General features: G+C 45.2%; 1 protein-coding gene across 1 annotated transcript in view; it reads right to left on the bottom strand.

Moving 5' to 3' along the window:
• The window catches only part of HEATR4 (HEAT repeat containing 4), a 97,680-nt gene that overhangs the window by 36,194 nt on the left and 48,200 nt on the right, over positions 1-13,286 (bottom strand). Inside the window, exons 4-6 of the mRNA XM_068543042.1 lie at positions 2,810-3,759; positions 1,669-1,859; positions 502-642 (exon numbers count right to left, since the gene is read on the bottom strand). Of these exons, the coding sequence (XP_068399143.1) occupies positions 502-642; positions 1,669-1,859; positions 2,810-3,759 (1,282 nt within the window). The remainder of the gene's footprint in view (positions 1-501; positions 643-1,668; positions 1,860-2,809; positions 3,760-13,286) is intronic.

Here is a 13,286-nt window from a genome sequence, read left to right as displayed (position 1 = left end):
CATAGTCTCTGGAGGATGGGCACTTTTTGTTTCATAAGTTTATTTCTTGGTTAACTCCTTTCCCTCTACCTTACCTAACTTACAGAATGAAGAATGATGTACTCATGAAACAGAAATTTGAAACACAGGTTGATTCTAGGGCCTGAAGCAGGTATGGGCCTGAGAATGGAGTGGGAGGGTAGAGCCAGCCCAAGGAAAAAGGGCAGAGTGCTAGATCAGGGGTTTGATGTACTTCCTTTGGAAGCATTAAGGTGGGATCTGTCTTATTAGTAATTACTGGCCCTAAACCACTTGGTTACAACTAAGTTCCGTCTCATTTCAGCTGTATGGGCCACAAAGGCTTTTCCCGTTACAAATAGTATTTTATAATTTTATGAGATGATTTTTAGTTAGTAGGAAGGGACTCCCCTAGATGCTGGTGGTGTCCCAGCCTATGAAACAGGGGCCTTAAAGAACTAACCCTACTTCCACCTTTACCCCCATTATCAGCTTCCTGCTTACATGGTTCAGGAACTGGCTGGGAAGTCCACCTTTCTGGGGTTTCAGGGAAGACCTTAGATAGCTGCTTGTTGTATCGATTGAGGTTTTCCAGGAAAATTTGGTCTCTCTTTGCACCAATCTGGTGGATGATCTGGACTTTATCTGTGAACAGATAAATAATGAGTCCCTAGAACCTGCCTCCTTCCTCTCTTCCTGGGTTTTTGGTCACCAGGATCAGACCCAATTTCCTTTTGCGCTACTCTAAGCCTCTAGGACTCATGACTGCCATGCTCTGGGGGCATCCCTTGAAGGTGACTGTTGCTTGGAAGTATGACCTGGTGGCCTCATAAAAGCCTGGAAGCCAAGTCAGAACCTAACTTACAGGCATTGTCCCCTATGAAAAGCTAGATACTAATGAAGGGTTACCTAATTCATCTCTTATCAGTCATAAATACCTTTGTCTGAATAATTTTGTTAAACATTTTAAGAAGACTTTCAGTTGAAAGCAGTTTCGGAACAAGATGGGGGTAGGGAAGAATAAACAGCTTGGAACGTGCAGTCCTAGATTGTGTATCCTGGAAGCCCAGGCATCTAAAGGGATAGCAGGATGGAAGGGGAAGGTAGTGGACATTCATGGGTATCGGGCAAGAAGCACAATATTTCTTGTCTACTTAAAGTGCATTTTTGTTAATATTGTTTTACAAATAAGGTATGTAAGGCTCAGACGGCTTATATAATTTGCTGAAGGTTAGTAGGAAGGGGCTAAGCCAGGCTTTAAGCTCAGATCTCCAGAGCCTGTGATTGTTTTTTCCAACATAGCACCTCATTGGGGGAATTATCTCAGTGAGAGAAGGGAGAACAGAGAAGAGGTAGGTTGTTCCCAAAGCTGAATCTTGCTTACTTTGCAATCCTACCTCCACTACCTCTTTAGTAAACATAAAGGGATAGAGAGAGGGGAAAGAGGAAGAAGAGTTTCTTTCCTATCAGATACCTACCCCCTGTCCCCGGCCTCCACCCCACAAACCCCAAAAAAAACCTCCTGTGCTAGTAACCAGGAGGTGTCAACATGACACTTGGTTCATCCAGGGCCTCTTATCCACACCCATGACTGTTTTATCTCCCAGCTACCTTCCACCTCCCTGCTCCATGTCCCCCTCGGCCCCCACTACAGGGCCCCAGCTCCATTACCGAAGTAAATCTCCTGTTCAAAGGTGTTGTCCGTGGAGTAAGCAAACTTTCCAGCTCGGGGATTCACCTGTCGGAAGTGGCTCTGCCTTGGGGGCTGGTAGACGCTCCCCTTTCCATCGATGTCCTCAGCAGTCTTATTGATGCCAGGCATGCTTTCAACTGTCTGCACTTGCAGCAAGTAATTGGGCAATCTTGGAATGAGTGACATGGGGAGAAAAGGGGGGACAGGTAGCTTTAATACTGGTGCCCTTAGAGGGTGCATGGACTTGGGGCAGGGAACCCACCTCCTACATTACCTCACTTTACCTATTATGTGTGTGGTTATTTAGTGGACAGACTGTAAGCTCTTTAAAGGATAGGTCCATGTTGGTTCATTTACATTGTATTTCCAGCACTTTGCAGAGTGCCTGGAAAGTGGTGGCAATGCAATTTATATTTGTCCAATAAATGAATAAATAAATGTTTCCACTTATCTTTAGTTCTCTTTTAGGAATCAGGGATGTTATAGCTCCAGTCTTCCTTCCAGTTATAAAAAAAAAGGAAGCAATGTGAGAAACGTGCAGTAATCCTCTTCTCTAAGCTTGTTTATTTCTCCATCCTGCTGCCAGTCAGTTTTCGAGTCAGTTGACACACTGGCTCCTTATTTAGACTGAGGCAGGACCAAACCTCATGAGGTCTCTGCCTTCCTCACTCCCACCGTGGATTCGTTTCTAGGAGCACCTGGATAGTACCTGGAACAGCAGAATGGCTCAGTCTGCTGGGAAAGGCTGAGAACCCATTCCTTTAAAGGCAGTGGTTCTCAGCTGGGAGCAGCTTTGTCCCTCAAAGGGACATGTGTCAATGTCTGGAGACATCTTTGGTTGTCACACCTGGAGAGTGCTACTGGCATGCAGTAGGCTGCTGCTAAACATCCTACAGTGCACAGGACCAGCCCCACAACAAAGAATTATCCAGCCCAGCACGTCAGGAGTGCTGAGGTTGCGAAACCTTACTTTGTGGAAATCTTAGCAGGTTGGTGGTGGAAAACACAAGAGGTTAATGTGACAGTGTGTTCTGAAGTAAGGAGTGTGAGGCCACCCAGGAGTCCTTGAAGGGGAGCCAGGGATTCTCAAAGGCGCGCCCGAGGCCCCAGCCCGTCTACCTATAATAGACAGGAAGCAGCAGCTCTGGCTTCTTTTCCTCCTGGGTGGGCAGCACGACACTTCCATCCTCAAATTCTGCTGTCTCTTCTTCCTCCAGCTGTTTTAAGAGCTCCAGGTCGCTGGAGGAAGTGAGCTCATCCCGGATGTGGCTCCAGTCGTATTGCTGGTGCAAGAAGCTCTGCCACTTACTGGGGGACACCCCAGGCCTCAGAGGACGCTTGTTCTGGATCCATCGGGCAGTGCGCTTGTTAAGCTTTTCCAGCATGACAGCCTGCCATGCTCTGGCCTCCTTCTCAGGAGGTGGAAGCCAGGTTTCCCTCTCCTCCAGGTTCACATCTGGAGAAAGTGACAGATCCAGCACGTCCAGCTCCCTGCTTGGATGAAGATTGAGAGGACCAGATGCTTCCTGGACTGCGCTTGCTGGCTTTGATTTCTTCAGCTTCTTAAGATTGGCAGAGCTTTCCATCTTCATAGCCTGGGAGGTGACCCTTGTTGAGGGACCTGAAAAATCCAAGAACTTGAAGCTGATGGGCTTCTCAGGTCGGGGCTTCCTGACTTGGGGAGGCTGGATGATGCTGTCTGCATCGTAGAGATGGTCAAAGCTGTATTGGCTGTAAGGAATGCTGGCCAGCCCTCGCTGCTGCACCACCTCCTGAGAAAAGGTGAGGTTTGCAGCTGCCTGTTTCAAATATAGGTTCTTGAGGTTTGCACAGTGCTGCGGGCTGGAGTGGAAGACAGGAGGCACACTGGAAACGGAGGCGCACTCCTCCTTGTTTCTTGGTTTTAAGTAGGAGAAAATCATGCCCCATCCCAGCCGTGGGGAGAGTGACTGACGGAAATGCTGGGAGAGAAAGGTCTTTCCCTTCTCGGTCTTAGTCATTGTTTCCCAGCAAATGCTTCCTTCCACACTGCCTGGTCCAGTGGAGGACCTGGAGGCATGACCAGGCACCTGTTAAGGGGATGGGAAGAACTGGTGAGAGCTCTATGTCAGTAGAAATTGGTAGCCCATAGCAGTCAGTAAGAAAAGAACTTCAACAGGTAGGGGAGGGGGGAAGCCATGGGCATTAGAAAGACAAAAGAAAGGAATGCTGCAACATTTGAAATGGTCCTTGTTCAGACCTTTGCTTCCAGTTCTCACATTTGTCCCAAAGTTCAGACCCTCATCTCCTTATGAGGGATTACTGCTTTTCAGCAGTATCCCAGGTTTCCAGTTTTTCCCCAAAAGTTGCTTTCTCCCTGTTCAAAGAACTTACAGCGTAAAGTTCAGACAACTCAGCCTGGCATTCAGGGTTCTCCCTGAGTATGACCCCAGTTTATGACCTTGTCCTGACATGTAACCTCTCCTCTTGACTCTCCTAGCTCTTCTCCGAGTGTTCTTCCCTCCACAAGTAGATCTTCCTTCTGTGCCATGTGAAGCCTTTCTTCCATACTTGACACAAATTCTGTCCATTCTTCCAGGCCCAGCTCAATTCCTCCCTACTCCGTAACTCTTTCTTGACCTATCCAGGCCTCCGTGTCATACAGATTTACAAATCACTCCTAGTCCATTCCAGTTATTTTAACTTTTAACCCTGTGACACCTCACATCGTTAAATATTTGGCTCCTTAACTGCACCGTAAGGACCACGTCTCCAGTCTGTTGTCCTTCAGAGTCACCCAGTACTTTTCCATATTGTTACATAGTCTTCATTGTTAAAATGTTTTACAGCTACAGAATATTTTATCAAATAGGTAAATCACCTTAGCTCTTAATTATCACGCAAGTTGTTTCCAGGTTTTAGCTAGCATGGAAAACACTGTAGAGAACAAATGCCTAGAGTTAGTGCTTTTAAAAAATTTTTCCTTCTGAAGCACTTCCTTGGCCTAATAATAATTGACAATTATGAGTACTTTGCTAAGGCCTTTACACTGGGATGATATTATGGTCTTTATTGCCTGTGGGAAGAAGCTGAGGCTCAGAGAGGTAGGTAAATTACTTCAGATCACACAGGCCATAAGTAGCAGAGTCAGGCTTCAAAGTCAGCTGCCAGATTCCACCCCAGAGCACTTAACTTCTGTGCCACACTGGCTTTGGCTCCCTACCACTCATTTTGTTGGCCTTACCATTCCCAGGGGCAGGTGACACTGCCCCCCCACCTCTGCCCCAAGCATGAAGGTGAGACCATTATTCTGTTGTGCTTAGTGCCAACTCCTGCCTTTCCTGCCCTGTGCACAGGGTACCCCTTAGCCTGGATCTGACTCTTCTCTCTCTCTTTCACAACACCCAGCACTGTACCTTCTCTTTTTAGGGCTTGATTTATTCCATTGTCTTCTGTGTATTAAATCTGTCCTCTTGGTGTGTCTTTTTGTTAAGGGTCAGCTTTTACCTAGATGTCACTAGGCCAGAATTAATGACCTAACTCACATTAAGTCACACATGATTAATGTGATGTCCCTCCAGGAATTTTTGCACATAAGATTAAATTTAGTTGTTCCATCTCTTCACAATCACGAAGGCAACATGGCTACCAGGCACTGAGTATTTTAAAAGTCAGACTAAAAAAATTAGGGCAAGGCTAGAGGGTGGTAACAAGGTGCTGTTTTTCTTTAAACAGTGTCTACTCTCACTGGTTGAAAATGAACTGCGAAATGAACACAGTATTAGTGTTCTCCTGCCTTGTGTATTGCCTAATAGAACATCTTATTCTTAACATATCAGTGTGTCAGTATCTTGCTCCTAAGTCAGGGGGTATTTTGAGCCTAAACACTTGAAAAACAGAATGAGGACTGGTTTCACCCTAAGATGACTACCTATATGGAATGATTTAGGATGTCCCCAGATATATGCCCTTTAGCCTGTGACATACAGAATCTTTGGTTACAATGCTATCATCACAGAAAGAATACCATGTTATCATTATCAGTTATTATAAATTCTCAAGGAATAGTTATCATCATTTAAGATACTGGCTTGTTGAAAAAGGATGAAACACATGATAGATATGTTTTTGTAAAGGAATTGGGACAGGACAAAATGTTCTAAGGTTTGGTCAAAAGAGGTCTGTCCTGGATGGACTTAGAGTCAGAAGACAAGTGTCAGGCCAGGTTCTGCACTTCCCAGCCATGTTTAAATGATTTAATATCCCTTGTTTGCCTTAGTTTGCCAATCTGAAAATAGAGTCTGATACCTGTTCTAATTTAGTGTTGATATGAAGCTCAAAATTAGGGAACATGTATGAAAGTTCTCTGCAAGCTGCAAAGTATTACATAACTGTGAGGAATTGTTATTGATTTAGAGCCTGGAGTATTGTCCTTAGAAGGCAACTCTCTGGGGCCCCACAGGTAGATGCACTGGGCACTTAGGGAAAAGTTTAGGAATACTGGGGCCCTAGGCAATTAAGAGAGGGAAGAAAAGACCTACAAACAGAGTTTGAAAGCTCCATATTATCCAAACTTAAATGTTACTTGGACTAACATTGAGGCAGGGTCCCCTCCCAACAAATAGCCCTTAAGAACCAAAAGCAGAGTGGCAGGTTCCGGGTGCTTTTGTGCACTGACGGCATGAGAAATTGAATAAATTACATCCTACAGTTATTCAAACCTGGCATAACTGCAGATCAGGCCCTGTAATCTGGTAAGTAGCAACCACCAGATTATCTCTTGCACTTCTAGGAACTTGGCTAGACAGGCAGGAGTGGGGCTGGAAGGTTTATGCCACATGTGTCCAGTTAAACCTGATATAAAAATCCAGACTCAAAATGGGTGCTATCTCAGAGGTTCCAAATTTAGTTCCACTCTTCTGTTCACTTTCCCAGTCCCCTACCCTCACCCCCTGGTCTGTTGCCTTTATTCTGCAGAAATAGTTGAAGTGGGCTAAATAATGCATGCTGAAAGGAGTAATATCTTGCTTTTGTCCTTCTGTTACTAAAGCAGTGGAAACTGCCACAGAAGAAAAGGCTATAAACCTTAGCACAGTATCTTCTGAGAGGTTTTTTTAAAAAAAAAAATATTTATTTATTTATTTATTTATTTAATTTTGGCTGCGCCAGGTCTTAGTTGTGTCACGCGGGGTCTTCGTCACAGCATGTGGGATCTTCTTAGTTGCAGCACTCGGGATTTTAGTTGCGGCACATGGACTTATTAGTTGCGGCATGCGGGATCTAGTTCCCTGACCAGGGATGGAACCCAGGCCCCCTGCATTGGGAGTGTGGAGTCTTATCCACTGGACCACCAGGGAAGTCCCATCTTCTGAGAGTTTTAGACAAGTAATACACTCTGATCTACACCCACAGATTCTGAAGTTCTGAGGAAGGGCCCAAGAGGGGACAGTCAGCTTCTGTGACAGTGCTTGTTAGATACAGTTAAAGGACCTTCTGCATCAAGATCACCTGAGGAGTTTGTTAAAATGCAGATTCCTGTGTCCCACACTCTAGAATATTGATTCAGTAGGCTGCAAGTGAAGCCTAGAGATCTGCATTTTAACAAGCTCTCAGAGGTTTGTTTTTTTTTTTTTTAATTTTTTTTATAGCTACTTTTATTTTTATTTATTTATTTATTTTTGGCTGTGCTGGGTCTTCGGTTCGTGCGAGGGCTTTCTCTAGTTGCGGCAAGTGGGGGCCACTCTTCATCGCGGTGCGGGGACCGCTCTTCATCGCGGTGCGCGGGCCTTTCACTATCGCGGCCCCTCCCGTTGCGGGGCACAGGCTCCAGACACACAGGCTCAGTAGCTGTGGCTCACGGGTCCAGCCGCTCCGCGGCATGTGGGATCTTCCCAGATCAGGGCTCGAACCCGTGTCCCCCGCATTAGCAGGCAGACTCTCAACCACTGCGCCACCAGGGAAGCCCCTCTCAGAGGTTTTTATACACATTAAATTTAGAGAAACCATAGCTCCAAAACGTATCTGTGGGATTTGTGAAGGAAGTTTGGTTAGTGGGGAGAGTGGGATCAGGGAACACAGCCTCTTAACCTGGCTTATTTCAAATACCCTCTCTGCTGCCTCTTTCTTTTTTTTTTTTTTAATTAAAGTATTTTAAAAATTAATTAATTTATTTATTTTGTGGCTGTGTTGGGTCTTCGTTGCTGCACATGGGCTTTCTCTAGTTGCAGCGAGCAGGGGCTACTCTTCGTTGCGGTGCGCGGGCTTCTCATTGCGGTGGCTTCTCTTGTTGCAGAGCACAAGCTCTAGGTGCGCAGTCTTCAGTAGTTGTGGCACGTGGGCTTCAGTAGTTGTGGCACGCAGGCTCAGTAGTTGCGGCTCACGGGCTCTAGAGCGCAGGCTCAGTAGTTGTGGCGCTGGGGCTTAGTTGCTCTGTGGCATATGGGGTCCTCTCAGACCAGGGCTCGAACCCGTGTGCCCTGCATTGGCAGGTGGATTCTTAACCACTGTGCCACCAGGGGGGTCCCTGCTGCCTCTTTCTTAACAGAAAGTTCCCTTCATTTTTTTTCCCCTCTACTTTCTTTTTCTTTTTTCTTTCTTTCTTTTTTTTTTCGGCATGCCAAGTGGCTTGGGGGATATTAGTTCCCCTACCAGGGACTGAACCTGGGCCACAGCAGTGAAAGTCCTAACCACTGGACTGCCAGGGAATTCCCTCCCCTCTACTTTCTAATTCCCATTCTTTGCCATGCACTCATACAGATATACTGCTGTCTCATGAGATTACTCTGGAAATGCTGCCATAAAGATAATCTGTTACAACTCTTTTATATTAGGTTTCAAAACCAAGGTCTGGAGAGCAGACATGTGACTAAGATCACAGTACTGCTTAGTACCTGAAGCAACACACTGACACTTTGTCACTTAATCCAAAATATTTTCAACTACTTCTGTCTGCCTCTCATCATTCATCTGATGCTAATAAGCTCCTTTCACGTACTGATGAAGCAGCAGTGTTTTGAAACTACCTTCAAAGTGGCTTCCCACACACAGTCTTCAAAGGGAAGCAAGCTTCTTCCATCTGAAACCTTCCTTAGTTTTAGGTTCCAAAGCTGCTTATATTGGTTACTAGGCAACCACCTCTTAAAATTCCATGAGTCTACTCACAGAACCTGTGGGTTCAATCAGGGGTATCTTCAGCTATTTATTAAATTTCCTTCTTTGTAAATTGAGCTTTGGGAAGTTGCATTGTATTTACTGATTGGTGGCAAAATGGATTTCTTGGTCATCCTTTGAAAAATAAACCTCTAGGTCTATGCAGCTCAATGTCCCCTCCCCCCCACCCCCATTCATTCATAAGTCCTACTGAGAAAGAGACAAAGCAAGGGAACACATGAACACCCAGCTCTGGCATGCTTCAGACCACCAGGTTGATAGAACAAACAGTAAAGCAGAGTGAGTGTCTTTGGGACCTTTCCCATTCCCCTTTCATCTCTGCCCCTGCTTAATCTCCTTCCTTCACACAGTTCAGTTCCATCTCCCCTGCTTCCCAAATTCTGGCTAGGTTGTCAGCCAATAACACTATTTTTTTACAAGGTGACTCTTCAAGTCCTATATTTTTAATAATAAAATTCCAGGCCTACAGAATACTGGTTTTCAGGCTTCCCCTTGTGAAAAGAACTAATTTGTCCTGACAGTAAAGAAGGTTTCTGGCCATAAAGTTCTGTCTGTCTCGTTGATCTGGGGCTGTGCTATTCAGGTGGTCACCGTCTCTTGCTGACCAACCTGAGCACTAACTTTAGTGCTAGGGCTTAATTTGTGCTCAGACCCTGGGTCCCTCACAAAAGAGTGAAAGGACATGTTCTCTGAGATGAAATGAATGAAAGAATTAAAAAATTGAATATTAAAACACTGGTTAAGGTTCCTCAAGAAATTAAAATTACCATGTGATCCAGCAATTCCATTTCTGGGTATATACCCAAAGAATTGAAAGCAGAGGCTCATACAGATGTTTGTACGCCCGTGCTCATAGCATATTCATAACAGCCAAAAGGTGGAAGCAACCTAAATGTCCATCGATGGATGAATGGATAAACAAAATGTGGTATATACATACAATAGAATATTATTCAGCTTTAAAAAGGAATAAAATGCCGATACATTCTACATATATGGGTGAACCTGGAAGACATTATGCAAAGTGAAATAAGCCAGACACAAAAGGACAAATACTGTATGATTCCACTTATCTAAGGTACTTAGAATAGTCAAATAATAGCTACAGAAAGTGGAATAATGATGTCCAAGGGGCTGTGGTGGAGAGGGAGGAATGAGGAGTTGTTTAATAGGTACAGAATTTCAGTTTGGGTGATGAAAAAGGAGATAGGGTTAAAGGTTGCACAACAATGTGAATGTACTTAGGTAACTATGCATTTTAAAATGGTAAATTTTATCTTTGTGTATTACCACAGTTTAAAAAAACCAACTCTGTTTAATTATAAAAGCCATGTGTTTTTTGGTGATAGAAATTCTGCACAAAGAAGAAAATTAAAACTACTCATGGGACTTCCCTGGTGGCGCAGTGGTTGAGAATCCGCCTGCCAATGCAGGGGGCACTGGTTCGAGCCCTGGTCCGGGAGGATCCCACATGCCACGGAGCAGCTAAGCCTGTGCGCCACAACTACTGAGCCTGTGCTCTAGAGCCCGTGAGCCACAACTACTGAGCCCGCGTGCCACAACTACTGAAACCCGTGCACCTAGAGCCCGTGCTCCACAACAAGCCACCACAATGAGAAGCCCGCGCACCGCAATGAAGTGTAGCCCCCACTCGCCGCAACTAGAGAAAGCCTACATGCAGCAACAAAGACCCAACATAACCAAAATTAAATAAAATAAAATTTAAAAATTTATAAAAAAAGAACTACTCATGATACCCCAAAGCCTAAGAGACAACAGTTTAGGGTAGCTTTCTACTAGTCTTTTTTTTTTTTTTTTTTAATGTTTATATATATATATATTTAAGTTCTACAAACTGTTCTCTACCTGCTTTCAATGTCATGAAAATTTCCTCATCATATTCTTCTGCTATATCATTTTTAATGGCTACATCTCTTCTGTTGCGTTACTGCATCACAATTAAATTGACTAAACCAAATTTATATTGCTAGTTTCTTTTTCCTCTATTAAAACAACGATATGGGGGCTTCCCTGGTGGCGCAGTGGTTGAGAATCTGCCTGCCAGTGCAGGGGACACGGGTTTGAGCCCTGGTCTGGGAAGCTCCCACATGCCGCGGGGCAACTAGGCCCGTGAGCCACAACTACTGAGCCTGCGCGTCTGGAGCCTGTGCTCCGCAACGAGAGGCCGCGATAGTGAGAGGCCCGCGCACCGCGATGAGGAGTGGCCCCCGCTTGCCGCAACTAAAGAAAGCCCTCGCACAGAAACGAAGACCCATCACAGCCATAAATAAATAAAATTTTAAAAAAACAAAAACAAAACAACGATATGGTAAACATTGTTATAGCCAAGTATCTACACACATTTATGAATGTTTATTTAGGCAAAGTTTCTAGAAGTGGAATTGTGAGTCAAAGAGAATGCATCTTTTAAATATTTTTAACCAGGTTGCTCTGAAAAGGTCACACCAGTGTATATATCCACCAACAGTATATGAATGTCTGTTTCCCAAATCTTCTCAACTAGGACATCATCATGTGAGAGACAAAGCATAATGGTTCAGAGCACAGGCTCTGGAATTGGATTGCAAATGTATAAATCCCAGCATTTCCACTTTCTAGCTGTGTGATCTTCAGCAAATAAATTCACCTCTCTGGGCCTTAATTTTCTCATAAGGTTCTTGTAAGGATTAAGAGTTAGCTATTATTATTTACCATCTTTAGTTTGAGTCTTGTGCACAAAATACACTGTGAAGTATCCCACAGAACCAGTACAAAAGTAATTAGAGCTAAAGGGAGTTGCATGATTAATGACCAGCAGGACAGGAGAACATTTGAAACTAGGTAAAAAGTCTTGTCTGGGAAGTTCATGGGGGTGGCCTTATTAGGAGCAGAGGCAAACACAGGTTTTGTGGGCTTGAAGCTTATACAATTTGCAGGTTTCTCTAATAGAAAGGATAAGAATTCATGAATGTAAAATCAAGTACAAGGCCTTGGAAAGGGCCTGCAGTTAAGTTTGATGAAAAATTCACCACTGGATGGAACCCATAGCTTATGAAATAGTGGGAAAAGGTGAGCAGTCCAGGGCGAGAGGGAGATAACGTTTGCCTAAATGGAGCAATATGAGTTCAGATAACAAAATAACTATTACCTCATTTGGCTGTTTTTACACCCATAAGGAGTGAAAGTGAGGTCACACAGCTAGTAAGACGCCAGGCCCCTTAGTTGTGGAATGGTGTGGAAAAATAATCATAATAGACAAATAACATACAAGCAAAACACCATGGTGCACATTTTATTTTTATTTTCAATTTTTTTTTTTGGCCGTGCTACACAGCATGGAGAACTTCCCCTAACAGGGATCGAACTCACGCCCCCTGCATTGGAAGGGCAGTGTCTTAACCACTGGACCACCAGGAAGGTCCTTTTTTTTTTTTTATGGTGCACATTTTAAATGAAAAGACCTATGATTATTAGCCAACGTGAATTACTCAAAGTGACAAAACTCAATTCCAGTCCACTCCTCTGGCTATGAATATTACCGAACATAAGTCCATGTGCCTGACGCACAATGAGGCCAAGCAATACCAAAACGTTGGAGTTTGGAACAGAGAAAGGTTTATTGCAGGGCCATGCAAGGAGATTGGTGGCTCATGCCTTAAAAACCCCAAACTCCCCTAAAGCGTTCAGCAAAGCGCTTTTATAGGAAAGGTGGAGGGGGCGTGGTTAGTTGTTGCAAACTTCTTGATGTTAGATCCTTTTTTAAAAAAAAAAATTTATTTATTTATTTAGTCTGCGCCGGGTCTCAGTTGCGGCATGCTTGCGGGATCTAGTTCCCCGACCAAGCATCGAACCCCGGGCCCCTGCATTGGGAGCGGGGAGTCTTACCCACTGGACCACCAGGGATGTTCCAGATCCTTTGTTCTTGAGGTCAGGTCAGGTCGAGGTCAGGTAACGATGTTCTCATAAATCTCCACCAAACAAATGTTATTCTCTGTTCCGGCCTGAAAGGGCAAGGTCCCAAGGCACAACTTTCACCCTCAGGGCCGGGTCCCTAGACCCTGCCCAGCCGTCATCACTGAGGGAGCAAGGTGTCCAGGACCCAACTGGCCCTCAGGGGTCCCTCAGGCTCCTCAGGCCGCCCAAAAGGCGGGGGTCAGGTCCCACAGACTGCGACCCAGGCAGACTACCGCTGCCATTATAGGTCGCAGAGGCGGGCATTGGGGAGAGGTTCACCACTGCGTCAAGGCCTGGGCCCCGCCAGTGGGCAGCCTTGGCAAGGGCTCTGAAGCCCTACAGGACACAGCCCCCAGCCTGTCCTGGGGCTCCCCAGGGCACCTACTGGCAGGAGGCTGCGGAGGGCCTGGAGGGCCCCAGGGAGAAGGCCGTGATCTGATTCACCTCTTACCTCACTCTCCGCTGGAGGACCACCGCCGGGCAAACAGTTGGC

Source organism: Eschrichtius robustus, chromosome 1, assembly GCF_028021215.1.
Source record: "Eschrichtius robustus isolate mEscRob2 chromosome 1, mEscRob2.pri, whole genome shotgun sequence".
In the NCBI taxonomy this organism is placed as follows: Eukaryota; Metazoa; Chordata; class Mammalia; order Artiodactyla; family Eschrichtiidae; genus Eschrichtius; species Eschrichtius robustus.
The sequence above is the reverse complement of the archived record's forward strand: the minus strand, read 5'-3'. Positions and strand labels throughout refer to the sequence as shown.